General features: G+C 44.4%; 1 protein-coding gene across 1 annotated transcript; it reads right to left on the bottom strand.

The window, feature by feature from the left end:
- Positions 1–408: 408 nt before the first annotated feature.
- On the bottom strand, positions 409–26,025 carry T265_02521 (hypothetical protein; the record flags this gene model as incomplete). The annotated part of the gene is made up of 17 exons (XM_009166784.1): positions 409–634; positions 3,455–3,551; positions 4,782–4,901; positions 7,836–8,033; positions 9,576–9,636; positions 9,721–9,772; positions 11,921–12,024; positions 14,463–14,746; positions 15,411–15,474; positions 17,990–18,050; positions 18,136–18,288; positions 19,254–19,378; positions 19,463–19,538; positions 19,582–19,664; positions 23,652–23,896; positions 24,185–24,307; positions 25,995–26,025. 17 exons carry the CDS (start codon positions 26,023–26,025, stop codon positions 493–495), a joined length of 2,019 nt encoding a protein of 672 aa, XP_009165048.1.
- Positions 26,026–27,763: the final 1,738 nt, after the last annotated feature.

The following is a 27,763-nucleotide window of genomic DNA, read 5'->3' as shown; positions in this document are numbered from 1 at the left end:
GACGTACAGGATACCTGAAGTTTTGTGAAATGCGCACTGCCGGTGATTCCCAATAGGAATGAATGGTTGTACAGTGCTCCTGGGCTTTCCTGCATGCGCTGGTCTGACGTACAGGACGGAATCGCAATTGAACAACTTGAGTTGGTTTTGGTCCCCAATTTATGCCTGTTTGCCTTTGGAAGAAAGGAGCCTAGTCGTCAGCGCGATTCACTGCTGTTTATCCATCGCTTCGAAGAGGGGCAGGGCATCATGCAGGTTTCGTGACACTACACTTGTTTTGCAAGCATCTTCGGCAAACCTATGGTTCATTGAGTGCACAGCGACCAGAAATGCTTGAGAAATGAAGTCCTTGTACGACATGCTCAAATAAGGACAAGAAATCTTCCGCCATGGAACAAGGAAAAGAGTCATTGTTACACAGTGTATTTTTTAGGTTAGGTTTCGTTTCATTGCAGAATACAGCAAGTTGTAAAAGAAGGTACCATAAATTGCTCACGAAGTTTGAGGATACCTGATGCGTTGCAACAGAATCACAACTTCCACATGGCGAGTTTGTGGGAAGAGATCGACTGGTCGCGCTAGCGTCGGGATAAACGGCGCTCCTTGAAACCTGTTCGAGGTTGGGCGGGCAAAACTATAATTGAAAGAACACATGACAAATAAGGGAGACATCTTTCGTCTGATGTTCAGCGAAGAATGAGATAGAGTTTTGGCAAGTGTAAATGCATCGGGGTCTGTTGGTGTAGGTATGATGAGAAATAAGACGTAAGCAGAACAAGATTACGGTCTACGTAATCGGGATTTCCTGGATCAACTCTCTCAGAGCTCTTGCTGTTTCTTGCGGATTCTAGTGTGCTAGGAACTCTAATCGAATCACTATTATTGCTGATGCCTATACCTCAAACGACGTATTGGCCCATAGATCCGGAACCGCAGTCCGAGAGCAGTACTGTATCTCTCACCTAGTGCTATCTACCAGAGTCTCTAATACTACCCGAGTTCGAATCAGCCTCGTGGACATAAGTTGAATATACCTGCAATAACTTGTGTCGAAGAGGCGAATGTGTTTATTCAGTGAAGTGAAGGAACTTATTGGGTCAACCAAGCACAGAATCTCAATGAAATGCGATGATTCCCTTCACTAGACTTGCGTCTGACCAGAATTTGCAGAAGTTCACCGGACTCTGTCACGATGAGGTCTCTTCAAGTACGTCTAGCCGCAGCTTCAGCAATTGGCCCACTACTTGTTTGATGATTACCGATGTGCCCTTGCCAGTCAGTCCATCGTCGGATTAATCCAATCTCACTACTGCTTTATCATCACATCGCAAGTCAGTTTAGAAGGGTGAAGTCATCAATTAAATCTGTGAGGTTTGTCCAAGCTACGGGAAATTTTGTAAGATTCCGTAGCGGCACCTAAACAGCTCGACGTGCACTTTGAGAAACAGTTGACTTCAACCTGATAAGTGCAATACTTGTAGAAGATTTGTTGAACGTCGTTCATGGTGTTTTCTTCGCTAGTGCCAAGCGAAACGTGCATGATGTGAAGTGATCCACATAGCAGTGATTTGCATATAGCTGAATAAGACTGGAAACTTGGCGCTCCCGGTTCTGCTAGCATTATATGGTTCGGAACCGAGGTGAATTATTCGCGTCCACTTCGATCCAGACCGTTTGCAGCAGATTAACACAGGGCCTTTCCACTGTATTCTTATTTCTGCAGCGAGAATTTATATAAACAAATCGGTGCCGCTCGTCTCAAACTGCGATTTTTCGGACTTTGTGGTGATTATCTAAAATTGTGTTGCAGGAGGTCTCTTGGTTTGGGAGTGCTTTACCTTACCTCACCATGATGCCTGATCCTGATGTCGACCAATCTAAAACAAGAATTATCGTACTAACAAAATGTATCTGCTTGAACTGGATATTTTCTGTGACGCCCGATGTTACTGCCATGTCTCTCACTGGCCCCTTGTTATTTGTTTTCTGGTTGACCGTTACGGTGTGGACTATTGTATTTCCTTGTCAGTCACATGTACACAACTGCAATTAACCTGGCTTCGACAGCCAACCGACCGTGCATAGATTCACTGCAGACTACATAATTAACTCCGGACATACCATGCTCGATTACAGAAAACAAAATGCGCATGCCGAACGTAAGGTAATAGTTGAAGAATTAATGAAGGTGACTTAACAGGACGAATTATTTCGTACAGAGTTACCAATAAACATGATCTCTTCCGAACAATGAAATGTTCGCTCCAGAGATGAACACCAGTGCAGATACCTTTTGCTGATGAGAGTTTTTTCATCGTTTTTCCGCTTCCGCTAAGATGGAAGTGGGTGCAGATCAGTGCGAATGAACGCTTGAATGGTAAATTGGTACACCCTATGACAAAATTGCAGTCATTCATGTCTTTGTTTGGTCGTGACTTCGCTCTGGTGGATTTAACTAAATTATAGGTTGCTTTTTAGGTGATATCACACCATAACTTATTTTTCGAGCAATAGATAAACGCGCTCGAAACCCAAGCCACCAATGTACGGGGATATTGCTTAGATAAACAGCTGTAAATGCACCGAACAGTGAAAAATTAATAGTAAGTAATCATCTTTCAGCTGTTACACCCTATCGGCGCCTAGCACGAGGGCTGGGATACCGCCAGGTTGCTCAGGTCTAGACAAGGGAAGCTGCGATGCAGAGGTCGGACCTTCGGGTCAGCAGATTCGCGCTCTAACCACTGGGCCGTCTGGCGCGTTAAAATTGTGGGACCATCCAATGTTTTGTTGAAGGGCATTTTAATGATGGTACCCGGGTACGTCGTCTCAACAATCACTGTTTTCTTATTCAAATATTTCACCCTCGTAACAATGAACGGGAATTGTAATTATTCCGTTTGGATACATGAAACAGAGCCTTAATACCTTCAAGAAGTGGGATATTTGAATAAGAAGACGTGCTGATTTCCGCTTTCTGTTTTGTCTCATAAATGCTTAAGACTAGCCAAATTGTAGTCCTAATCTGCACCGCATAGAGACCACGTGGTGTACCGGCGCGGTGAATGTATACGGATACAAATGTAGACTGCCGAAAAGCGGTTTGCGGGTAACTGTCAGACAACGTCACCAAAAGTGTATCAAAGCGGTTTCGGGACGAAATAACCGTAATTAATAATAAATTCTTCGGCAAGACGATACCAGAGGATGTCCTCGTATTTCCTCCGCACATACCTTCCATCTCGTTCATTTGCGCCAGCCGATCAAAGCGATAATCTTGAAATGACCAGCTAAAGGGGATTTATTCAGTTCTACTCAGTGAAATGACGTTAAGATGGGAAACACGATGGTCTCACAATTTTTTTCTCTGCTGTCAATCGATAGTGAGAATAACCGACGGTAAGACCTGGGAGTGAGCAGTCGAAACCAACCAGTCACATTTTATTATACTTACTCGATGAAATCTTGCATTGCGGCCTCCAAGTTGCAAGACACATACACAATCCGTTCAAGACGAGTGCAGCGCCGAAGGGTCTGAATCACAGTGTTACCTGAAGAAAACACAAAAAACCGATTAGTTGGCGGTGCGCGTTATGTGGAGGGGATAGCCCAAGGTTCCAATTTATTGTTGTTATACGTCCCGGATGTGACCTGCTTCCGAGGTCAGTATTTGAGTAGTAAAAAGAAATAAGTCAATCTCACTTTTAATTAGGATAAGAATTTTACAACTCAACAGCTAACCTCACCAAACACTGAGCGACGGGGGGCTGATGGGACGAGAGTTGTGACGAAACAACGCAATACTTGGACAAAAATTTTAGTAGCATAAAATACTATAGTGAGGACGGTGATTAAAAGAGTCCTGCTGATATTGAGATAATTTTGGCATCTGTCTTAGTCAAGTCGTTGACAGATTACTGCGTCCGCGTCTACATAGGTACCTTAATGCCATTTTAACCTTGTTTCCACAATGATCATGTCAAACCCCATCGCGAGGACAGAGGTGATTAGACTGTTCAACGGGATCGCATGCCAGGTCATGCCCGACTAAAGATATCACTGGACTCTAGGAGAGCGTTCTCGACTGGAAGATCACTTGGCTATGGCGAAGTTCCGTGAACAATCGTCCCTGATTGACACGAGATCACTCTAACTACATGACGGAAGGCGGATCTTTTCGGTTGCTGTTGATAGTTTGCTGTCAGGCTCTACGGATTACATACAGTAAAAGTTCCTTTAATTAAACGATTTACAATCATATGCGCTCATTCAGGTGATCGGAAAGGGTGTGATGTGCCTGTCTGAATTAGAGTTAACTTCAAAAGATGCTACATAGTGTATACCTGAATTTCGTCTCCCATAAATTCGAATGCCCTCCGTGTCTTCTGTATTTCTCAACAAATCAGAAGGCGCTATAATCCAGCGCCTTACTCGTAGTCTTTCGTTTTTTTAGTCAGATGACTTATTGGGCATGGAAACATACTAAAACTGAGAATGACAGATCAGGAGCACTGTATACTAGTCTGGGTGGCCATGCTCCTTCACCGGGCGACCCGCGTATTCACGTCTCCCAATCATATCGTATCGGCTGACAGTTAAAGATGTCTGACGCATAATCTACTTGTACTGAATGTTCCACCTAGAAGAAACAGAATGTCGAGGAATCAGACACGGTCAGATTTCGTACCCGGAAGGTGCTATGTATCATTGTACCAGACCAGAAACCGTAAAAGCTATCAAAAATGCGATATGCATTTTAAATCATTTATGGGAAAACGCACGTATTCCGGAACGAGGTGGATCAACAACAGCCACGATGTTACTCTCTTTCGGTATTGTGGACATCACATCGAACAAGACCTTGTCCGCTTGCCCAGCATAGAACTGAGCGTTTTCAATACCTACGGAAAATAAAAAAAAACGGTTGATGACTAATCACACAATCGAGCTGTATCGAATTATCTGAGTACTGAAGACTGACAGGCTGCAAGATAATTCAGATGTGGAGAAACTGATCAAAGTATCGGTCCTCTTAGAAGTTCGTATAATGCTGTGGGTGCAAGATTTAACACACCGATAAAATCGGCTTGCGTTCTCCTATTTGGTCAACTGGCTTAAAGAGAACAGGTGCATTCCGGCGGTTGACCAGGAGAAAACCAGCCAATAATATACAAAAGTAATTCTAAAAGAGGCAAAAACGAAGACGTATGTCAAACTAAATTGATATTAACAGGCTACCAGAAAGATCTTTTTCATTAGCGTGTGATGAACACTGTCTCCCGGACAAGCTTCACACCATCCGCGAAAGTTCATGGCTAAAGACATATCAAGCAGCACTCTCGTTCACGTTCTTACATAAATGAAATTCGTCTTGTGACCAGCTAAAGCGATTACCACCTCTTGTGAGTTGTGTTTGATAGAAGCCGTATCTTATATGGCCATGTACATCGGGAGATAAAGTGCTCTCGAGAAATACACTCATTTGCAAATCAATTTGGTTTTCATGAGACTCAAATGAATCTCTCAAGTAGATCATAAGGTTGACGGAAACTCGGGGAGTGCGCCTACCTGATGAGCCTTAAGAAGGGCGAAACCGGTCGTGGGCTGTCGAAGAGTTTTCAGCAACCTTGTTAGAAGTTTCCTTTATGAAAATATACTGTGATATCTCGAATATCGTGCTAACTGAAACATGGGCTGTCGAAGAGATTTCAGCAACCTTGTGGGTAGTTTCCTTTATGCTTTCGAGAGTCTTTATAAACTCTGATATGATTCCGAATTCACTTCACATTCGGTCAGTGTTTCCTCCGGGAGTCTTGACAGGGATAGGGTGAAACTAAATGCTGTGAACATTGTCCAAGTAAAATCATTACTCTTCGGTACAACACTGTATGACAGTTGTGTGCAATAGCAGCAGCGTGGGATATTTTCCGTCCGTTCATGTCATGTACTTCTGTGTGAATGCAGTCTCTTCTTTTGATTACTGTGGTTTCACCATAAAGAAGTCCCCCCCCAAAAAAAGTCCCCATTTTACTGTTAAAGCTCCATCTCGATCAAATATCAGCTTAAACAAACGGCGCACACATTAGACTAAACTGTCAACGCCTCATCTAGATCATATGGGCGATCCTTGGTGTTCCCATTCAATTGATGTGATGACTATAGGGCCCGTGGGGTGTTTCGGCGGGTTGAATCAGCCCGCTATGGATCGGCAGAGAATTTCAATTAGTACTCACCCGTGTTGTTGATGACATCCCCTGTTCCTGCAGTATTCGGCACAACCACGACAAACTTCGACCTTAGGTCATTTGGGTACCAGGTACAGCGAACAGCTATAGCTTTGTAGTTGTTTTGGCGATTTCCCTTCATCCATTAGCCTATCCGACAGCACTTAGCCCCACTCAGCAGAGAAAGAGCACTATCAAATAAAGGTATAGTTTGGTGAAGTGTGCGCGAAATGGTAATGAGCAGATCTCTGAAGTAACGGACATCGTGCCCTCCACTACAAGCCTGATTAAAAGTGGAGAAGAGCGGACTGATCGGAACGAAGATTGACCACCACAGCAACAACCCAACAATTATGTGTGAGTGTTCATGCTCAGTTCGTTTCCTTCGAAAATAATTGAGTATTGAAACAGACAACACTGGATACACCAGTAAGTATTCTAAGTTTGTCCACGGTCAAAAGGACCAGATCAGCTTCAGAAAGGATTTACCACCCGACCGATTTCGATCGGTCCCATAGATGTTCGCTCTCGAGAACCTAAGGTCCATTGTGTCAGACATTCCGCCGTAGTTCCGGTAATCGTAACATATGAAACATCCTACCCCAAATCAAGCGTCGAGCGGCATGAATCGAGGCAACGACCCTTTTTTCAATATGACCACACTCATGACACTGAAATGTCGGGTGAAATTCGGAAAAGAATGAGCAAGTAGTTTGATAGTAACGTACCGTTTCGTGTGGCATTTTGTTTGGCATCTGCTACTGCTGACTGAAGCAGTTCAATTCCTATAACCTGGTCGAAGTGCTGAAACATAAAAGACACCCATACAATTTACTGAATCGTAGAAACCCAATACAAGGTTTTGCCTTTCAAATTTCTCCCTCCGGGTTTAGAACTAAAAATATATCCAATTGATATTGTCGAATATGCATCCAAAACTATGCACTAAGAAAGCCGGGGACAAGCTATGACAAACCCAAACACTGAGTAAAAGTGGGCAAAGTGAAATTACCTGACTTGTCTACTCTGATCAAGGACTCCACCGTCGGAGTACAGCGGAGCTCTCCTGCAAAATGCTAGGCAACAGGGCTCATTGGTGAGATACCTCAGGTGCGAACATCCAGACTAGAATCTCCATAGTTCGAACCCAGCATCTGCATCTCGACTGCCCCGTCTGGCTCTAAGTGAAATTACCTGACTTGTCTACTCTGATCAAGGACTCCACCGTCGGAGTACAGCGGAGCTCTCCTGCAAAATGCTAGGCAACAGGGCTCATTGGTGAGATACCTCAGGTGCGAACATCCAGACTAGAATCTCCATAGTTCGAACCCAGCATCTGCATCTCGACTGCCCCTGTCTGGCTCTCGTGTTTCCTTAGCATGGCATGGCAGGTTTGCAAAGAAAGGATGTTACGGCGGAACGATTATTTCTATGACCAGTAGAGAGTGGATACTGTTTCGCAGGAAGACGTATGGTGTTTATGTGAATTAGGCGCGGCAATGAACAATGCAGAGAATAAACGTGTTTGGGTGTATTCGGTTGAACCAAAATCCACAGAGGTAATCAAGAATGAAGTCCAATGAGCCATTAGGTAACTTGCCTTGGATAAACAAAGGGCGATCGTTCCAGTTCCACAGCAAATATCCAGTAAGTAAGTGGTTCTATGACAATCAGAAGCTGGTGTACTTGGCTGGTCTTTGTCGCTTTGAGAGCAATCCGTGTTGGAATGTGTACCGCTGAAGTTGTCGTAAGCACCAGATGCGAATTTCGAAACCTCCTCATATAGCAGTTCTGCTGCCAAAGTGTTGACTAAAAGGATTGAAGAGAAAAGCTCGTAGATGAGAAATCAACGGTACATGGAGGATTTCACGGAATCCACTGTGGTGAAATCTTTCAAGAAGTTGACCTTCACGCAATCTAAGTTCAATTACGCTGAGTGGAGTTCTGGGGGTGATGTTTTGACTTAGACGTGGGGGAGGGGGCGGAAATGGCTTTTACTTTCAGTAAGTAGGAATTAACACTGAGATAACAAAAATTCCCAAGAGGAGATATTCATAGAAAACAACCAAACTGTCCCTAAGTGATGCCCTTTTCCTTATAGAAGGCTTTCGGAGGCACTTCTCCTGAAAACCTGGCCAATATCTCCATAGTTTGATAAACCGACAGCAACGGGGTACAGTTGTATCTGCCCTTCGAGATCGCTTGTTCCATTGCCTGCTAAGATATAGTGTGTGTTGTGGGGGATTCCAAGATATATACAATTTGGAGTGCGATTTCGAAATAACATTGCACAACCAGCCCAACAACTGAAGACATAGATGAAAAAGTACAAATTTATCGCTGAACCGATGGCTACCAAAATTTTTAGTTGTTAGCTCTATCTCGCAAAAGGTTACAGTATCCGGTTTTGTGCAGTACCACAGTGGGTTGCTAATGTCATAAGAAACTAGTGTTTTATCATTGTTTGATCGTGACTGGTCGATTAGGTTATGGACGGACGGTTCTGTAGCCTGTGAAACACATGAGTTGAAGTTGCTGGTCTTCCGAATAAGCATTACTCTGTCAGAGTTTGAACCCAACTCGTCTGGTTGGTTTGGTGAAATCTGTATCAGTTGGACTGGTGAGGTGCGAACGGCTTCCAGCTGACAGCCTGGCTACTTGGTACGCAAAAGCCTGAATAAATTGCGTGCGAGTCCAGAAGTCCGTGAGGACCTACTACCCAGGGAAGATTTGCGTGGTTCAAACAAATGATAGGGGGAGTCGATTGCAATTTAGTTAGTATGTGGGATATTTGATCAAAAGACTTCGAGAGAGCTTCAGGACCGTTGTACGTCGTAAGTGACCAGCGAACGGGTTATAACACTGCGGATCATTTCTGACGTGGATTACTTCGCCAAATGCTTGTTCATAGATACATTTTTTTCCGGAGACAGTGCAAACTGTGGGCAGTCCTAAGGGAATGATAGTCTGCTATAGACGAACAATGGGATTAATAATGAGGAAAAAACAACGCAACGAGTACATTCAGTTGAAGACCACTCACGACGAGGTTTAACTGAAGTGAGTTCGCTAGTTTCGTCGTCTGAGGGCAACAGCCGTTCGCTAACTAAACGGAGACAAAAGACTGAGAATGGATAGACCAGTTAGCAGCTCATTTTAATTAGCTTAGCCCTCCTCCCATGCATCTAGTGCGTGGATACACAGGTTAAATTTCGCGTTCACAGAAGAGGTTTCTGTTATAGACTACGCTCGCCCGTAAACAACGCCGACGAGTTCCGGACTCAATACATCTAACACCGATAAAGTTTTCTGGAAAATTTGCAACCACTCTAACGAAGCGACACGACCTACCTTGGAAAAACGCATCTAACGATATTCGAAATTCCAAACCACAACATTTTTCGACGATATGCTGGAAATTGGGAATGGTAGACGTTAAGTAAAGTGAAGTGAAGTGAATTAAACAGGTTAAGGAGGAAGCACTAGGAACACTTACATCTTTGCCAAATAGCAAGCGTGTATTGGAAGTGTCGAACTTTTCGGATGTGCTAAATAGAGAGGAAATCGGTATTTCAAGTACATGAAGTGATGCAGAGTGACGATGCAAAAATACCGCCTTGAGACAGTAAATGCGAAACTCACTAACGTAACTCGAGGGCCCGAGGTTCTCCATTTCCGCACTACGGTGATCACCCATATGCAGTCGCTGCATTTCGATGGTTTCGTCAAATTCAAATTGTAACGCCTACAGAATGAGCCCCCTTATCCGGGAACAAACATGATAGGTGACCTCAATTGAGCTGGTATCCAGTAAGATGGTCATCAAAACAACAAACTGGAAAGCCCTACCAAAATAAACCTTTGTATGTTTTCCATATCAGGGTTTTTCAGTTTGGGGAGAAGCAACCGAGCAAGAATTGCAAGAGTGTAGGGGGGATAATAGTCTCAGATTCGAAGACCAATAGGTCAAACATTGACTGTACGACAGATTCGCCCGGTGTCTAAATCCTTCAGACGATAGTTCCTACATATTTCATGTTCTTTTTCATTGACGCGATGGTGTTGGTGGTATGAACGCAGTCCGCTATGTTTGAGGTCTTTCAGTGAGATATTAAACACAGGCAAAGGCGTAAACCGTAGTGATACTCTATATTCCGTTTCACGATAGCTCCATTTCCACTTTAAATACATTCGTCTCAGGTTTGCGCAGTTGCATCTGCGTGAGCTCAAGATAGTCCAGCGACTAAGGCGCGTAACTGCTGACCGAAGGATCAGTGGTTTAAATCCAACGCTGGAGTTTAAATTGCTCCTGTTTAGGCCTGGACAACTTGGTAATTCCTCAACTCACACACTTCTATCGAGTTGCACGGCAGCTATGTATCCCAACGGTTCCACAGCTGCACCGTACGACCCACAAATGCTTTGGGATCCAAAATATTCCGTGGTCAAAATGCCTTTGGAAGACCTGCGTCAATGGGTTGTTCATCGTCGCGTCACCACCCTGCACAAAACAGGTTTACCTATTCCACAACGGACCGTCACACGATGACAAAGATAACTGGCCAATAGAGACGACTGCACGAAAAAAAATGCCACACAATGTGCAGGCCTGTCCTGGATTGAGTTGAGTGTGTAAAGCCCTATATTGTGCTCGGTCGGCTTGTTGTGCGACAGAATTCAATCTTGTCCCATGATGTCAGTTTGTTCACTGGGCCAATGATCTACATAATGGAAATCTAATTCAGTCCCCTGCCTTCTACCCACCGACCGATCCAGTGGCTATCTGAGTTACTAGAACTACTGAACCGTCTTAACACAATTTCCTTCTTGTCAATGGTTCAGTCGCATCTTAGACCATCCGATAACTGAGCGGTGGTAGACAATGTGCCCAGCCTAGCAGACGATTAACTGGCTGGACTTTGAATGGCTGGTCGAATGATTGCTGTGGACATGGTCGCGGTAACCACTCTCTGCCTCATAACCTCTCGGGTACCCATAGTCAAGTTCTCCAGTCGGGCCAGTTTCAATGTGCATTTTTTCTACTCTCATGTTGTGCTTTCCGTTGTTCCAACCGCTTTGAGTGGGTCGCTATTATACGCTTCTATTATAATAGCAAGTATACCACTTACCTGCAATGAAGATAGTTGGCAGCTCAGTGGTTAAGACACGAAATTACTGACTGGAATGTTCCTGGTTCGAACCCGATCCCGGCATCCAGAATGCTCCTGTCTAGGCTCTGCAACTCTGGCAGTATCTCCCACTCGAACTTCTCTCGGGTGGCACCGGAGTGTTGCAGCCGAACGATTATTATATCACACAGAACCATGCATCGTCCTCATCGTTGGCTAAAAACTGTATATGGATGCTACAGTGATCATAGCATCTGTAGCGTTTTTTTCATGCACGGTCTAGACTTTTGGGCAGTTTAGTTCTGGGATTGTAAAATATATAGTAAAGTGAAAACCATCATTCAGCTGTAACACCCTTTCGGTGCCTAGCCGCGACGGCACCCGAAGCATGAGGGTTAGGATAGTCTCGCGTTGCCGAAGACAAAACAAGAGCGGACGAGATGTCAGGACTGAGTTCTGAGTTCCGATCACTAAGTTGGCACCTAGGTACCTTGAGCTCCTACTAGTAGGTGGGCAATTCATCTGAGGCTCAGTTGAAAGGGATTATAAAAATGAGATGAAACTTACTTGCGGCGAGTCGAGAAGTAGAGCGAAGTGACTTTTGGATCAACCTGACCGGAATTATCGACAAACCAATTGCGAAAACGTTCACAAAGGTAGTCCATTTCCTCCTGTTCAGTGAGAGGCAAAAATGATAGTTTCTAACCCATATAGTGGAAACCTGACAAATTAAAGCACGCCCCTGTGGAAACCAAAATAGCTAATGGAAGCTGCAAGAACCAGTGAAAATTTGACGAATCGGTTCAAGCACACAAATTGACTTAATCATATTAAGTCAGCGGCCGCTTGCCACAAACTCACAGGACGAAACATTAACCGGTATTGATTGACTGGATCGAATCATCATCAGAAAGTGGGAAGTGAACAAAGTAGCGGAGAAACAAACCATCGTTTTGGATGAAGCAACTGCAGTATCCAACCTATGGTGATTGTGGCTTCATCACTCGCACTATATCAGGGTCCCTATGTAGCCTCTGCAAACATAGCATAGTACTTACTCTGCACAGTGACTAAAAACGTATGAGGGTACAACCTTCAAAACTCTCGGCCCTGCTGTGCTGAGACATGCAATCTTGATTTCTTCAACAAGAGGCAATCAGTTTTTTGTATTAAGCATCAAGAAAACCAGCTTAAGCAACGACCTCCACTTGACAGCCCACTGTACCTATCCCCCCCCAAAAAAAAACATCGGTGAACGAAACGGCGGCAGCTACAACCACTGTACGACGAGTACGCGGTTATTACAGCTGACAATGATGAGCTTAAGCAACAAGACAGGCTGCACTTATTGAAAAGCTGGCGGTCACGCTTCGTGGGTGCGAATTCGTCTAATGAACAGAGCTCGGTAGGTTTTGCTTCATTCAGTGAGCTCAATGAGACCAACGTCACAGATTAAACTCGCGAATCGATTATCGTTTCTATCCCCGACGTGGGCAGATGCTTACAGCTGGATTACCGCGGGATTGTTCTAGCACAAGATTCATATTGCGGAAAATGTTTAGCCATAGCTTTTTTTCAAAGTTTCCAAGGTGGGATCTCTTAGAAAGAGGGAACACACTACTTACAATTGACGAAAATTAGTAATCGCCAAAAACGTTGCTTTCTCCTCAGATGGAGGTACTGTATAGCGGGCCAGTGATGGCCTTATGTTACACACGCATATTACAATGGGCACCTGATAAAAATGCACTTCTATTGCTTACATGCCGGGATACCCACACGGCTCAATTTCTCAATCCCCGCAGGGCAGTCGTCTTTCCATGTGATTGTGTCCTGGCTTGTGTGGCCCAGTGGAATACTATCGTATCATTTGTGAAGATAGTAAAGTCAAACAGTTAAACAAAGAGTCTCACTTTACGACACCTGCTTGAAATAACGCTAGTTTTCACACGAGGCTTTCATGCGATATTGTGTTACACACTGGCATATGGACGAGATACATCACTCACGAGAGCATAAGAAACATGGAACTTCGGTTGACCAAGGTAGAAGCTTTCAACCCGAAGGGCCAGGAGCAAAGGCGTTGGTGTTGAGCGGTTGACCAATTGTGCAGTAGTCAGAGTCCCAACACACTTCGGTCCAATCATCGAATCAAGCAGAAACCACACTAACCTGGATGCCCGTAGAAGGTATGGTGGTATATTCAAACTTAACCTTGTTCCACTACTTTACACCCAGTGAAGTACAAATATCCCGATTTGTCGACCTGTTTCACTTTAAAAGTGGGTTCTTTCGATGTGATGTTAACCCCAAGCGGATTATTTCTCTGTTTGAAATTTTTCAGGCGGTTCTATTAGGGTATCATCCCACTAACTTTAAGTGGTTCATCGACCAACGAAAAATGAGGGACTAGAGAAAAAATAACCTGTTAAGAAACGCAACTTCCACTATACAACTGTGCCCGTTATGTGTACTGCGCGATCAGTGGAACTAAAACATGCCTGGGTGCAAGTTAGCCAAGGTGCCAACACAGAAACCCCCAGGTTGACTTTTCTATCAACGGTAACTGATTCAAAGTTTGAGGCGGAATACCGATTTGCTCCAGAAAACAACTGATGCATAAAGCATGTTCAAATGAAGTGTATTCACACACAAGTTTGAAGTAGCACATCCTGAGTTGACCCACCCACCAGTTGCACACCGAATTGTGCATAGGTCAATCACACCCATGCTGAGACTGCTCAGCAGTTGCACACCGAATTGTGCATAGGTCAATCACTCCTATTGTGAGACTGCTCAGCGATACACGCAACTAAATTGTGGTTTGATGGACGGACAAACGAGCACAGGAGAATTTGTTATTGAAATCAATTTACGAAGCTCTATAAACGGAGACATTGGTTGGGGCAAGGAAAGGAACTGAAACGAAACACTACCACATGATCGACCACAATTAGGTCTACGGACAACACATTAGTTCAACATAATTTTAGTTTAGTCTACTTCAGCTTAAGTATTGAGTTTTGCATACAGTTATCATCCCAGTTTCGGCGGAGCTGTCTTCATCATGCATACAAACGGACGTCCCTAGAGGTGGCCATTAACAAACCTGTTTCAATTGCTGTGGGTGTATGTCAAGCAGCAGCAAAAGATCGCCCAGCCGAGATTCACGTATGAGAAGATGACGCCAGTGTCCGCTATGTGTGATCGGATCGTAGGTGGTCAAGGTAGGACAGCGTGATTCGGACTGCACATTCCGAAAAGAGTCTATGAACCTTTGAACTTCGTCCAAAATGCTGACAGTACTCTTGGGCAATATGTCTACGTGATGGAATGAACCAACAGCTGTGAGGCCATCGCGGTATTTGGTTAGACGAAAACCTACAATTGGACCTGTGACAAAAGTCAAGGAAAACATGACGGAATTCATAGACATGGCGATAGAGGACAGATTGACATGTTGACATTTGGAATACAGAACAGTTCAAGAAATATATAGCGTTTATGAGGTTCCAGAGTCTGTGATTTTCTTCAGTGGAAATGAGATGAGACCGAAAAAACGGCAAACAAGTTATCCTGAGGACTTTGATTTCCACATCTATCTGTTCACAAAACCAATTAACTCAACGTGGGATCTGTTAGTTTCACTTTCGCAGCGACAGACCCGGATAAAAAAAACGTTCAGCTGTGGCATCCTTACGGTGCCTAACTGACATGCTACCCAGAGGAAGCACGAGGGCTGGGATACTGCCAGGTCCCCCAAGCCTAGACACGGGAAGTCGAGAGGCAGAGGTCGGGTTCGAACCACGGACCTTCCGTTCAGTAAATTCGCGCTCTAACCACTTGAGCCATCTAGCCCAGTCATCTTGCCAGCCGTAATTGGATTGTCCAATGAGCTTCCCTCCTATAAATGAAGTCCATCTATGCCGAAATGCACTTTCTCTGACGGCATCGAGGGCTGTGTACAATCAAATTTAATGACAGGGTAAGAGCTCGTCACATGCTGTGTCCCGGCGCGAAACTGGATTAAATGCATTTTCAGAGACCAGAAGCTTACCTTGTCCTTCCAAGTCGCATCCAATAGTCAACTCAGATTTGTTCCGATATTCTGCTGTGATGGGCTAGATGAAGGTCAAAGTGAGCAATGAAAGTCAAACGATGGATTCGAAAGGATAACTACATGGAGTTATTTCCACACGAAGAACAATATCCAGTTTTCTTTTCAAACGACTTATAGCAAAACCACTCTACATTGTAAGTGGTATAACAAGACTGGCCAAAACAAAGGTTAATCTGTCGGTAATAACTTCAACTGAACCCTAAGGCGGTATTTGTGCTCTGAAATCAGTTGAACAGCACCGTTCACTGGAGATCCCTTTGAAGTTCACTTGGATTTCTCATTCACACCGTTTTGCGATGCAGGTGATTTAGAAGAACGATAGAAAATCATTCTGATTTTGTGATTTTTTCTCGGCGAAGATGAACCAAAGAAGACTTGAGAAGCTCACTCGTCTTTCCCAAACGACCTCTACAAGTATTTCTGTGACCTCCTAATGTATGCGATACAAAACGTGGTTGGTGGACCAATAAATGTACGGTTAGCGAAGTAAAACGAATCCAAGCACTGCATATGGGGAAAATGGGTGGCCATTAGGTTGCACGGTGATGGGCCTGATTACTTGAGGCGGTGGCTTCAAGACTTATTTTGGATGAACACAGTTGATCTTGGGGGGGAAAAAGCATTGGCTCAATCCACGGAAGCAAGTTCATGTGCAAGTTTTTCCTCAGGAGCTCCCATCAGAGAGTGGATGACAAGATTGTTTTGAAGATAACCAGAAAGTAACTACCACGTAAGACATCACGGATGAAAATGAACCAAACTGAGCATTCAAGTATTCAAGAAAAATCTATATTTCCCGCTAGGACCGATGTGTGGTACAACTCAAAGACAAGATTCAAAATCGTCATGTGCGCACTTGTGCCACAGCTGATAGACAGCTAGGGTGGATAAGCCATTAACCATTAATCAGAAGAAATCTAGCCCCTTTTCAGCAATCCGCCAAAACCCGAATATTTTCACTTAATTTACATGGCACTCGCTAGGGCCAAGAAACATTCGTCCTGACTGTGATCCACGCCCTCCTATTAAAAGTGAGATGTTTCCTATTCCAAGCAATTTTACTGAAACAGGCGTTCAGAAGCATTCCGGCCTAAAGCTGGCATGGTGGTCGAGCTTGAGTACAGCAATCATCCCGCGGACTACACTGGCTGAAACTTCGTTCTACAGGGTTCAACCATGCCGGGAAGCCCAAGGGGGAACAGTCAGACCAACAGCAGCGAGACTCCGAATTGCGGGTAATCACTCTGTGAGGCGGTCTGGAGTAATGTCGTATTGTTCTGTGACAGGAGTGTGAAGGCAGTAAGACACTTCCCCGAGGCGATCAGTAGGCTCATATTCATGGAAGCAGCAATGCTGCCTTGCCTTAAGTGAGGACGGATTAGGAAAGGTCAGCCCCAAAAACCACGGGTGACAGTGACCACCGGTCATTAGTTAATGTGGTCGAGATAGTTCTGAAATCAAACAATCTGGTGATGTTCGAAAGGCACCTGCAGTGCGCAGTCGCATTAAGAGTGAGTGATGTTACTCCCTGCGTCCTCTCGCCGGGCCAGCCCGCTGCAGCTGAGCAGGTCAGACTATTGAGTAGTTAGTTGCGGGAAGGATTCACAAAAGGAAGCCCTACTTCCCGCTGCCTTGCGGGTCAGAGGATAGGAGAAGGGCTCACAAAAACAACCCTACGGTCTTCGACGTACTATGTTAGTGTCTATGGAGCGAAGGTGCCCCCATAAATCCTTGACTCTCCATAAGACGCTGTATGCAACTCCCACGGACCCTTGAAAGTCTACGGGAAGCTCCCGCCTGAGTTCACCACATCAAGCGGTGTTAGGCAATGCTGTCCTTTCATTTTTTTCTTAAACTCCGTCATTGATAACGCTATGAAAGACTCACTACCAGCTTCTGATCTCTGTGGGGTCCAAGTGCTCCTGAGGCATCCACTTACAGGTGTCGAGTACACAGACGACATAGCTCTTCTTGGATGTGACGCCATTGTGGTGCAAGCAACGTTAAATAATCTAAATAATTCTGCCTCACGGTTTGACATGCACTTCGCACTTTCAAAGTGTAAACTGTTGCTGCAAGACTGTGTGGGCTCGAACCCTAGCCTCATGCTTGGGGATGAACCGATTGAGGTAGTAAACAAATTTGATCACCTGGGCAGCTGCATCAGTCCCGGTGGTCTCGCAAAAGATGATGCCTCCATCCGCATTGGGAAGGCCAGAGCAGCTTCTTTGAACCTGCGTCACCTGTGGCGTAGGTGTGACATCATCTCATCCATCAAGGGTCGAGTACATAATGCTTCAGTGCTCTCCATATTATTATAGGAATCAGAAACCTGGTCCCTTCGCACTGAAGACGCCGACTAACCTCAGGGGAATATTTTTCGAAAAGCACACCCTCTACAGGATGAGGCACCTTTATTGACGTCTACCATCGACACTTCGTAGCTGATTAACAAACCAAATGATACGGTAGATTTAAAAATCAAAACGAACCCCAAGAGGTACTGCATAACTCACCGAGGGGACAATTTCCAAGAGAGGGCAAGCGCACAATTTGTCGGAAGAATCTCGCTGCAGGCTTCAAGGAGAGTAAAAACAGTGCAAGCAACTCAAGCAAGAACATTATGTCTCCCATTCAGAACACCTTAAAGACTAGAACTTACCCAAGCGTGAGAAGTGAATCGCTTATGGATGGGTTTGATTCGATTAACCTGGTTCGCATCAGAGCCAGGATAGAGATCACGTGATTGTTTTTCTCTAACAATTGATCCGGGTTATAGGGTAGTCGGTACAGGGGGGTTACGATATCTCGGAGTCTATAAAAGGATAAAAATAGGAGAATGATTGAAGCAACGCATTCTAAGAGGGAGTGCTGGCTTATAAAACTACACTCAAGGTAAATCTCAACGGTTACTGCATGGGAGAAACAGAAGCAACGGCCACTGATATTGATGCACCCAAGATCCAGCCTGAGCCAATAAGATAACAACATCGATAGTCAACCACAATTAAAGACTAAATATAACGCACAGTGTCACTTTGCACATATACGGAAAAACCTGTCGCATTTTGTCACGTACAGATAGAGTGCGTCGACATGGACTACATTGAAACGCACCTGCTGTTGATCAAAAATCCGAAGGAATTCGGTACCTATCTACCACCTTAATAGTAAACAAATACAATATCACAAGCTTAGATAGAGGGCCAGCAACAGGACATAGTACACCATCTCCCGCAGGAAATCTGGAGGGGGAGTCATTCGACTGAAGCCCTACCAAGTACGCAAAACCTTCCCGTATGGAAACAAATTAGAAGGCATGACGGCCACCAGCAAAGTTCCCGATCGGTCGTTATATCCGTCACACGCAGTAGACTAAGCATTTAGAAGAGGCGCACGCTGAAACAGGCAAACGAGCTTTTTCATATGGACAAACACTCTCAATTGACAGGAGACTCAGCTAAATCCAGCTCAATTTCTGGTTCATGATGGTCCGCTTCAACTGAGCTGCATTAAGCGGAGTCTCCAATCAAAACCAAATTCGTGTGCAAATAAGAGTATTGGTCGAAATTCGTTCAATTTAAGCCCACAGAGAACATAAGGTTGGCGGGAACCGGGGAGTGTGCCTACTAGATGAACCTCAAGAAGGCAAAACTAGTCGTGGGCTGTCGAAAGGTTTTCAGCAACCTTATGAGTAGTGTGTTACGTCTAGCTTTTCATACTTTGCGGGCAAATTGGTCACGGTCACTAAAGAAAAATAATGGGTTATTTGTTACCCACCGGTCGGCTTGATCTGCAGAAGACAGAGCCTCGCTGACACATGTCCGTTTCCCACCAGCCGCTTCAAAACCATCCGCGGTTGCATGTCTTTTGTGCAGCAACGGGTCGGCTTTGCCGATTGCCACCTGAACGAAACACACAACAGGAAAGCGAGTGTTAGATCGAAAGAAACGTCTTATAATAGATACCACACATACAGTCCGATTTACCTTAGCTTCGAACGATTTGCCACGCCAAACGTAACCATCCAGAATAGCGATCGCCGCATCACGATCTTCAATCGTGCTAGGATGGGATATCAAACAAATATGGAAAACCGAGGACCTACCAAAATGTGATGAAAGTAACCTCAGGCAGAAGTTTTACTTTCCTATATTTGACGTTCAATGAATCCAACAGCTTCTTCAGTTGCTGGAAGAAGAAGATGCATGAAAAAGTGAAAGACTCCCAACGATAGTTGACGACTTTCTGGGCTGCAAATTCCCAAATCACGCAAGACATGAACCAGTGGATCGTTAAATCATTGCGTAATCACTAAATTAGTGGGACACAGAATGGGTAGTGAAGAAATTTTTCAGTTAAACCATCCACATAGCCATCGAACCCATACGTACCTAGTTCATCCACATTCTCTCCATCGGTAGAACGAACGCAAGCTCCAGGGTTTCAACACTAAGCTGCGGAACCACCAGTTGTTCACTACCCGACAACTCAGACTCGGTTATGAAATTAGTTTGGAGACTCCTGACTTCCTTCAAGCTTGCACGGTATCTAACGGACTGCTTATACACAAAACGGAAACTACTATGAGGTGACGAAAAAACGTCCGGCACGCAATGGATGGCGAAAAGTAAGCAGGATACACACGCACGGAAATAGCGGCTGGTCATTCGACATGGGTTCTGCCTAAAGCCTGTCTCTTAGGGGTCTAATATGTGTATTACAATGCACAAGTATACCTAACCGACAGTTGTGCACTATGAATTTGTCAAACTCACGGGCTTTGTTCACCAAAGCATTACAGTATTCCTATAGGTGTTATGCTGCTCACACGCAGCTTTGCATTAGGGCAATGGAATTGAATGTTGAAGCTTTTGAGTGTGCATAAACGAACCAACCGTTGGTTCTATTCTTATTATATTCTTAATACGAACAGCGATTTTTTTCACTTTTTTATTTGGGTTCTGTTTTCGACCTGAATGTAAACAACTATTTGACTTTGGCGCCTAGTTCAATAAAGCCACATGGTTTTCTATACAGGAAAATGTCGGTAGCTCAGGCAACGTAGATGGTCGTTGGCTTGTTCGCTGAGCTGGGCAATTTGATTGCAAACGTTTCATCACCAATCGAATTGACATCATCAGTGCGTTATTGCACAACCACTAATCCACTGCTACGCATAACTACGCTCCCCAATAACGCACTGATGATGTCACCTCGATTGGTCTTCGTCACCTTATGGTTACTACCTTGACTCTGCGTGGACTTTTAGTAGGCGTTCCTTTTCTATTTTATTCGTATAAAATAGGTTTCACGCACATCGGTGTATAGTATTCGACATCATTACACAATTCAGAGTGCGTACCATTTTATCCTTGCACCTCATTTGTTCATTAACATTCGTTCGAATAATTCAACTTTTTGTTTCGCGCGTTATTCAACGTGGCCCAGCTGGGCACAATCGATTTTAAAACAGCTTAATTATGTTTATTACTACTAAGTTGCGCTGTTTTGAAAATACAAGCGTCTTACTGCTTGCTACCGCGTAGTCTGTGGCCAGTGTAGATATTCTGGATAAACTTGAAGTCGAAACGTTGGTCCAACACAGGCCCCCAAAGAATACACCGTATCCGACCAGAATTGGTATTAGTGAATGGAGTCGACCACTTTTGCGGTATGTTAAAAAGGGTTTACTGTGGGGATTTTGTCCTGTAAGCGACTCTTAGGGGTCTAATATGTGTATTACAATGCACAAGTATACCTAACCGACAGTTGTGCACTATGAATTTGTCAAACTCACGGGCTTTGTTCACCAAAGCATTACAGTATTCCTATAGGTGTTATGCTGCTCACACGCAGCTTTGCATTAGGGCAATGGAATTGAATGTTGAAGCTTTTGAGTGTGCATAAACGAACCAACCGTTGGTTCTATTCTTATTATATTCTTAATACGAACAGCGATTTTTTTCACTTTTTTATTTGGGTTCTGTTTTCGACCTGAATGTAAACAACTATTTGACTTTGGCGCCTAGTTCAATAAAGCCACATGGTTTTCTATACAGGAAAATGTCGGTAGCTCAGGCAACGTAGATGGTCGTTGGCTTGTTCGCTGAGCTGGGCAATTTGATTGCAAACGTTTCATCACCAATCGAATTGACATCATCAGTGCGTTATTGCACAACCACTAATCCACTGCTACGCATAACTACGCTCCCCAATAACGCACTGATGATGTCACCTCGATTGGTCTTCGTCACCTTATGGTTACTACCTTGACTCTGCGTGGACTTTTAGTAGGCGTTCCTTTTCTACTTTATTCGTATAAAATAGGTTTCACGCACATCGGTGTATAGTATTCGACATCATTACACAATTCAGAGTGCGTACCATTTTATCCTTGCACCTCATTTGTTCATTAACATTCGTTCGAATAATTCAACTTTTTGTTTCGCGCGTTATTCAACGTGGCCCAGCTGGGCACAATCGATTTTAAAACAGCTTAATTATGTTTATTACTACTAAGTTGCGCTGTTTTGAAAATACAAGCGTCTTACTGCTTGCTACCGCGTAGTCTGTGGCCAGTGTAGATATTCTGGATAAACTTGAAGTCGAAACGTTGGTCCAACACAGGCCCCCAAAGAATACGCCGTATCCGACCAGAATTGGTATTAGTGAATGGAGTCGACCACTTTTGCGGTATGTTAAAAAGGGTTTACTGTGGGGATTTTGTCCTGTAAGCGAAGCCAATATGTGCTGAAAAACCAAGAAGCACTGTACAGATGTTTCATCCTTATTGGGAATCATCAGCAGTGCCCATCTCACAACGAGACTCCGGAGAGCCTCCAACCTGCAACCTCCTGGCTAATGGTTTGAACACTTAACAGTTCCGCCACTGAGAAGTCATTGCTCGAGGAACCAGTCAACACGTGTGACCGAATGATGTGGATCCCGTGATTGAAGGATGAGCGACGCTATATCCTGCCTAAGTGCGAGTTAATCACTGCTGATCAGCTGCTCGTGGCCTAACGATTAAGCGTTCAAACAACCGGGAGGTCAAAGGTTCGAGACTTTCCGGAGTTTCGTGAGATGGGCATTGCAGATGATGACTCCAAATAAGGGCGAAACAGCTGTACGGTGCTTGTCGGCCTTCCAAAATTTCACACTACCAACAAAGCCGTTACTTTGAAGGCAAAGCTGTGCTAATGCCTACACTCAAAAGGCCGTAAGATGTATCTTGCAAAAATATGAGTGCCAATGGTAACTGTGGATAAAGCCTGACTTTCGTTTATTGCGTACCCAGCTTTGGACTTCGTGTAGGTTTAGAACGCATTCCGAAATTTCGAACCAGACTTCACACTTCTGAACATGGGAATTCAGCATTTCAGGCTAGCCGTCAGTTCAATGTTCATGAGCTGATGTCTACGTGACTCACCCGTCACATCAGCTATTGTATTTAAGTACAGTAGCCAGTCGCACATAGTTCCCCGGAGAGCCCTTTTACAACAACCACAACCGTGAAAACTAGCCAGGAAAGGTCAAACGACTTGGTAGCGATGTATGGAAGTCATTACAAACAAACTCCACTACGTTGGTCATTGCTGTCTCCCTGAATCGGGACCCGAGACGGGACATATCAGTGGTTAGAGATACTGAAAAACACAGCCCAGTCGCGTGTGTATCCAGTATGGTACCTGTATTGCAATACAATTTCTCCAAATGGAAATACTGCCGACATACCTGACTTCACGTATCCATTGTATCACCTACTGCCCTCAACGAGTAGCTATCCAACCTTATCGCTCCAGGTAATTAGCAAGCAAAACTTTGGCAGCTATAACCACTGGGCAATGTGTAGGCAGTTTTTGCAGCTGAAGATGATAATACTAGTGCTGGCATATAGGTCACTGCGAGAATTCGGGCCCCACACTGGTAGGTGGTCTCTTTTCAGAAAGAACGCACACTAAATCATGCTTGGCAGGAAACGCCTTTGTGCATTCTAGAAGGGGGTTGCCTTCTCAAAAGGATTTATCGTCACTAGCATTGCACATTTAACATCACCATATAGAGTCACAGATCTTATTTCAACTGTCATGTTCACGTAATGCAGATGAGTGAGGGGTGGGAAAGGGTCTTTCATGGGGGGAGCTAGAAAGTTGGAGAACCACTGCGTTAACATACCTTGAATCCAGTGTACTTATGTATATTCTTCAGTTGGATCTTGTAGGCCTCTGAGGTGAACGTATCCCGCTGAAGATATTGGTATGGACAGTCGGGGTGATCACACCCTGGACGTTGCGGTCGACTGGCGATTGATTGCCCCGTGTGCAGAAGTCGAAAGCAGTCACATTTGATATTGGGTTGCTCCACTGTGTCAGGCAAAACTGACGGATCTAGGGAATTCGCTTGTTCAGCGGTTACCTCTGCTGACATTGTGTGCTGCTAAAAGAAAAGCGAAGCGGTACAAGCACGGTGACACTAGAACAAAATAACGTTTGAAAAACATAGATGGCGATAAGAACTGATACTGACTTGATGTGCTGGCGATAGAGAAAGCCAGGAAAATCCCGTGAGGAATAGTCGCTCAAGAGGATAACAGCTGTGCCACATGCTTGAGAAGACAGATGAGATATGTCTGAGTGATATTAAAAAACAGTAATTCAGCTGGTGCATAGCTGCCATGCCAGTCAAAGGAGACACGAGGGCCGAAATACTGCTGGGTTGCCCAAGCCCAGAGAAGTGCAGTCGAGATGCAGAGGTCGAGTTTGAACCACTGGCCTTCAGGTCAGTAAGTTCGCGCCTAAACCAGTGAGTTAGCTCTAATAGGGCTTTTCGGTCTACAACTGACAGACAGCACTTATCTGTGGCTTCAAACGGTACCAATCCCATTTACAGCAAGTCAATTTATACATGAATCAAGCCACCGGATCACTGTTCGGGTTTGTCATTTTAACCCGTGACTATCACACGATTCATTCAGTTATAGCTAGTTATGTAAAGCATGCATAGTGTCTCTCGCGTTCATTTAAAGTGTTCGGTTTCTCCAAAGTTGATCCTTCTCACAAAAAGAGGAGAATGAAACAAACTAAACCTATCGATAAACGACACGTCCCCTTGGGAGGATTTTTCGAATCTTTTGACTTGAGGTCAATAAAGTACGGAGATAGAAAGATCACACCTGGAAACACTTCACCAAAGATCATATGGTAAAAAACTAGAGGAGAGGTCTTAGGGTTGTTTTGATCGGACGTGGGATGTTAAAACTGTGGATCTGGCAAGCTCCCTCAGTAGCGTAAGAAATCCAGAACCTATGGAGTATCAGTAATAAGGCTCTTGAGAAACTGATGAAATATTTACCTACCTTTTCCTTTGCTGATTCAAACAGGTATTTGTGTCTAAAAATCTCAACCCACGGAATATGGTTCTCATATGTTACCGACTGCGCCCTTCCTTTTCTGGCTACATTACTCACCGAACTTTTATCCGAAAACTGAAGGAAAACTGCGATATGGACGTTGGATCACATTGTCCCGTCTTAAAACGTGTTCGATTCACTATGCCCATCCTTATTAATCCCATCATTTGGGAGCATTTTGCGAAGTGGTCGACATTTCGAAAATCTTTTGACCTTCCGATGTATAGTATTATAAACAAATCACCTTCGGTCTGTTCAGATTCTGCGCCCTTGCTTGTCACCTAATAGAGCTAGCAACATAGGTGCTTTTACTTAACGGTTAACTGTTCGTGATTGGACTTAGGGAAAGTTCAAACTAGCGTTAGCCACCGTTTATATATTATTTAGTGACATCTTTGTACCACATTTCTTCCACCTTCAACACCTGATGTGCGATGTCTTATTCTGCGCTGAAGGGTGCAAAGACTCTTACTTGCCTTGAACTGGCAATCAAAGCCCGGGAGGATGCGTAATGCCTCTTGAGCTGCCAAACGTTGTTTCCGAAACACTCCATGAAAACTTAGTATGCACATAAGTCGGTCTCAGAAACGTTCATCTGTTCGTTAAGGTCAGCAGTTCAGCGGCAAACGTAGTCAATAGGGGAGACGACGTCGGAAGTGAAAATCAAAGAAAAGTCTGGTCACGCAGGCTATCCATGGGCCATCATTCTTACTAGTTTATTGAGTGGTTGGTCCTTTGATTAGTCGATTAGTGGAGCTCGCCGAACACAAAGCCTGAGCCAACGATACTATCCCCCCCTCGATACAGACAGATCAGATCCCCGTAAGGCTATCTGGAGTTGCAACAAGGGGAAAGCATTCGCATAGCTGTGTCTTCCGAAAACCAACCACACCTCTGATAAGTAAAATTTGTTCAACTCCAGGCTCATGGCTTGATGCTTATGAAGTCCTCCAAGAGGACCGACGACTCTAACTGTTCTCCAACAGCCAGGCGGATGTTTGAATTAGTCAATGGTTGATCCAAACCAAATCCCGCACCTGAGGAAACAAGCCTGTTTAAATTGAATCGGTTCCTCCAGGCAGTTTACTTAAACTTCGTTAATACATCACTTGATGCCTCATTTGTGCTCCAATGCAGCATCCGAAAAGATGAACCAAAACAGTTCTGAACACGAAAATAACGAGTTTGCGAACTGTCAAGATATTGGTGGCTTCAGCAGGTTTGCTGGTTGGTGGTCTGTTCGCGTAGCAAACAAGCTAGGACAACAGGTCAACAACCGGAATAGCGAGTTCGATTGACATATGATAGACTTCATGAGAAAAGAAGAGAAATGGGGAGGATGGTTTTTCCATATCCATTGATTGATCTATAGCCCATGTAGGAAACTCTCAGTTCCCTACGGAGCTCTCAGTTCATTCTTGACTTCAAGTATTCCCTTATCTGTTTTTTTTTGTTTGGAACGGTATCAAAAAATCTTGATTTCGCTCAATGATGAATGTCAGTTTCATAACAGCGCTTTTATGAACGCCTTGTTGTACAGTGGTCAGCTTTTAGAAGAATGAATCGAATACTCTTGTTCGCGGAATTCTCTCCAAAAAGGACTCATTCTTCGTGACCATCCAAAAATGTATCCAGCCTTATTTGCTTGTTTTTCGGTCACAACTGAACTTTGCTAATGTCAATTAAGTTCTTGAAATGAGACATGCATGTGCGCATAGGGAGGGACTCGAAACGCTTGTCGTACGGAAGCACTAACGATTGAGTACTCAGGACGCTTCCTACCTGTGGAGCTTGTACACCTGTACTGCACAGCTGATTCATACCTCTATCTAATGAAATAATAGTTTACATCTTTCCATGAAGCCTGTGAGTCCATCGTGTGACTTTCACGCTGGACTGGAGGTTGACATCATCAGGTTCTCAAGGGAAATTGATGTAGGTTGTTGGAAAATAGAACGGAGGTTGACATATCTTGAGATGAGAGGACTAGGTACAAGCGGCATGATTGAAAAACACTCATGGGGTAAATCAATAACAACAGTGACAGATATCAATTGTTAATCAATTAGACGAAAGCGCGGCAAATCAGCTGTGAAGATCAGATCTATAGGAGTGATGGGATTCGAGTTCGGCCGATAGAGCACCCGCCCCGTAAGCGAGGTCTGTGGTTCGAATGTGCCTTAAGATATGTGTTTTCGTTCAGGCGACGTGAAACCTTCAGTACCACATCTCTCAGATTCTCTTATAATTTCTAACAACCTAATTTAGTTGTCCCGCATGCAACCAAAACGAGTTTACTACGACGATTTACAGGTAACCAATGTCTCTCATTGTCTTGCAGAAGTTCCGGTTCATTGGGGCCAATTTATCTTTGCTGGGAGGCGAGATGGACCAAGTGGTTAGAGCGCGAATTTTCTGATCGGGAGGTCCGTGGCCCGAATCTGACCTCTGCTTATCGACTTCCCTGTCTAGGCTTGGACAACCTGGCAGTATCCCAGCCCTCATGCTTCCTTCGGATGACATGGCAGCCAGGCACCGAAAGGGTGCTACAGCTTAACGGTTTATTTTACTTTTTCAGACAGGTTGACAAAATCTGGTCTCTGTGTCAATGACGAAGAACAAGCCTGGTTCACCAAAAACTGTCAAACGTGTTTTCGCCGCACCAAGGTCATGATTGAATTTGTAAGACTAAATAGAAAACACCAATGGCCACCAGCCTCGTCCAAGTGTTACCGTGCTAATATTCAGGTAGCACTTGGCAAAACAAAGGTGACAATTCAAACAGTAGATAGTTAATCGTTCGTTCAGACTTCGTTGTAGTAGACCGAAGGAGCGCTGTCTCAGACTTCCGCGATAGGTTACGCTGACTGTGCAAATA

The sequence above is a fragment of the Opisthorchis viverrini genome (genome assembly GCF_000715545.1).
Source record: "Opisthorchis viverrini unplaced genomic scaffold opera_v5_32, whole genome shotgun sequence".
NCBI classification, from domain to species: Eukaryota; Metazoa; Platyhelminthes; class Trematoda; order Opisthorchiida; family Opisthorchiidae; genus Opisthorchis; species Opisthorchis viverrini.
Note: the sequence above shows the minus strand (reverse complement) of the source record. Positions and strands in the feature narration are given on the sequence as shown.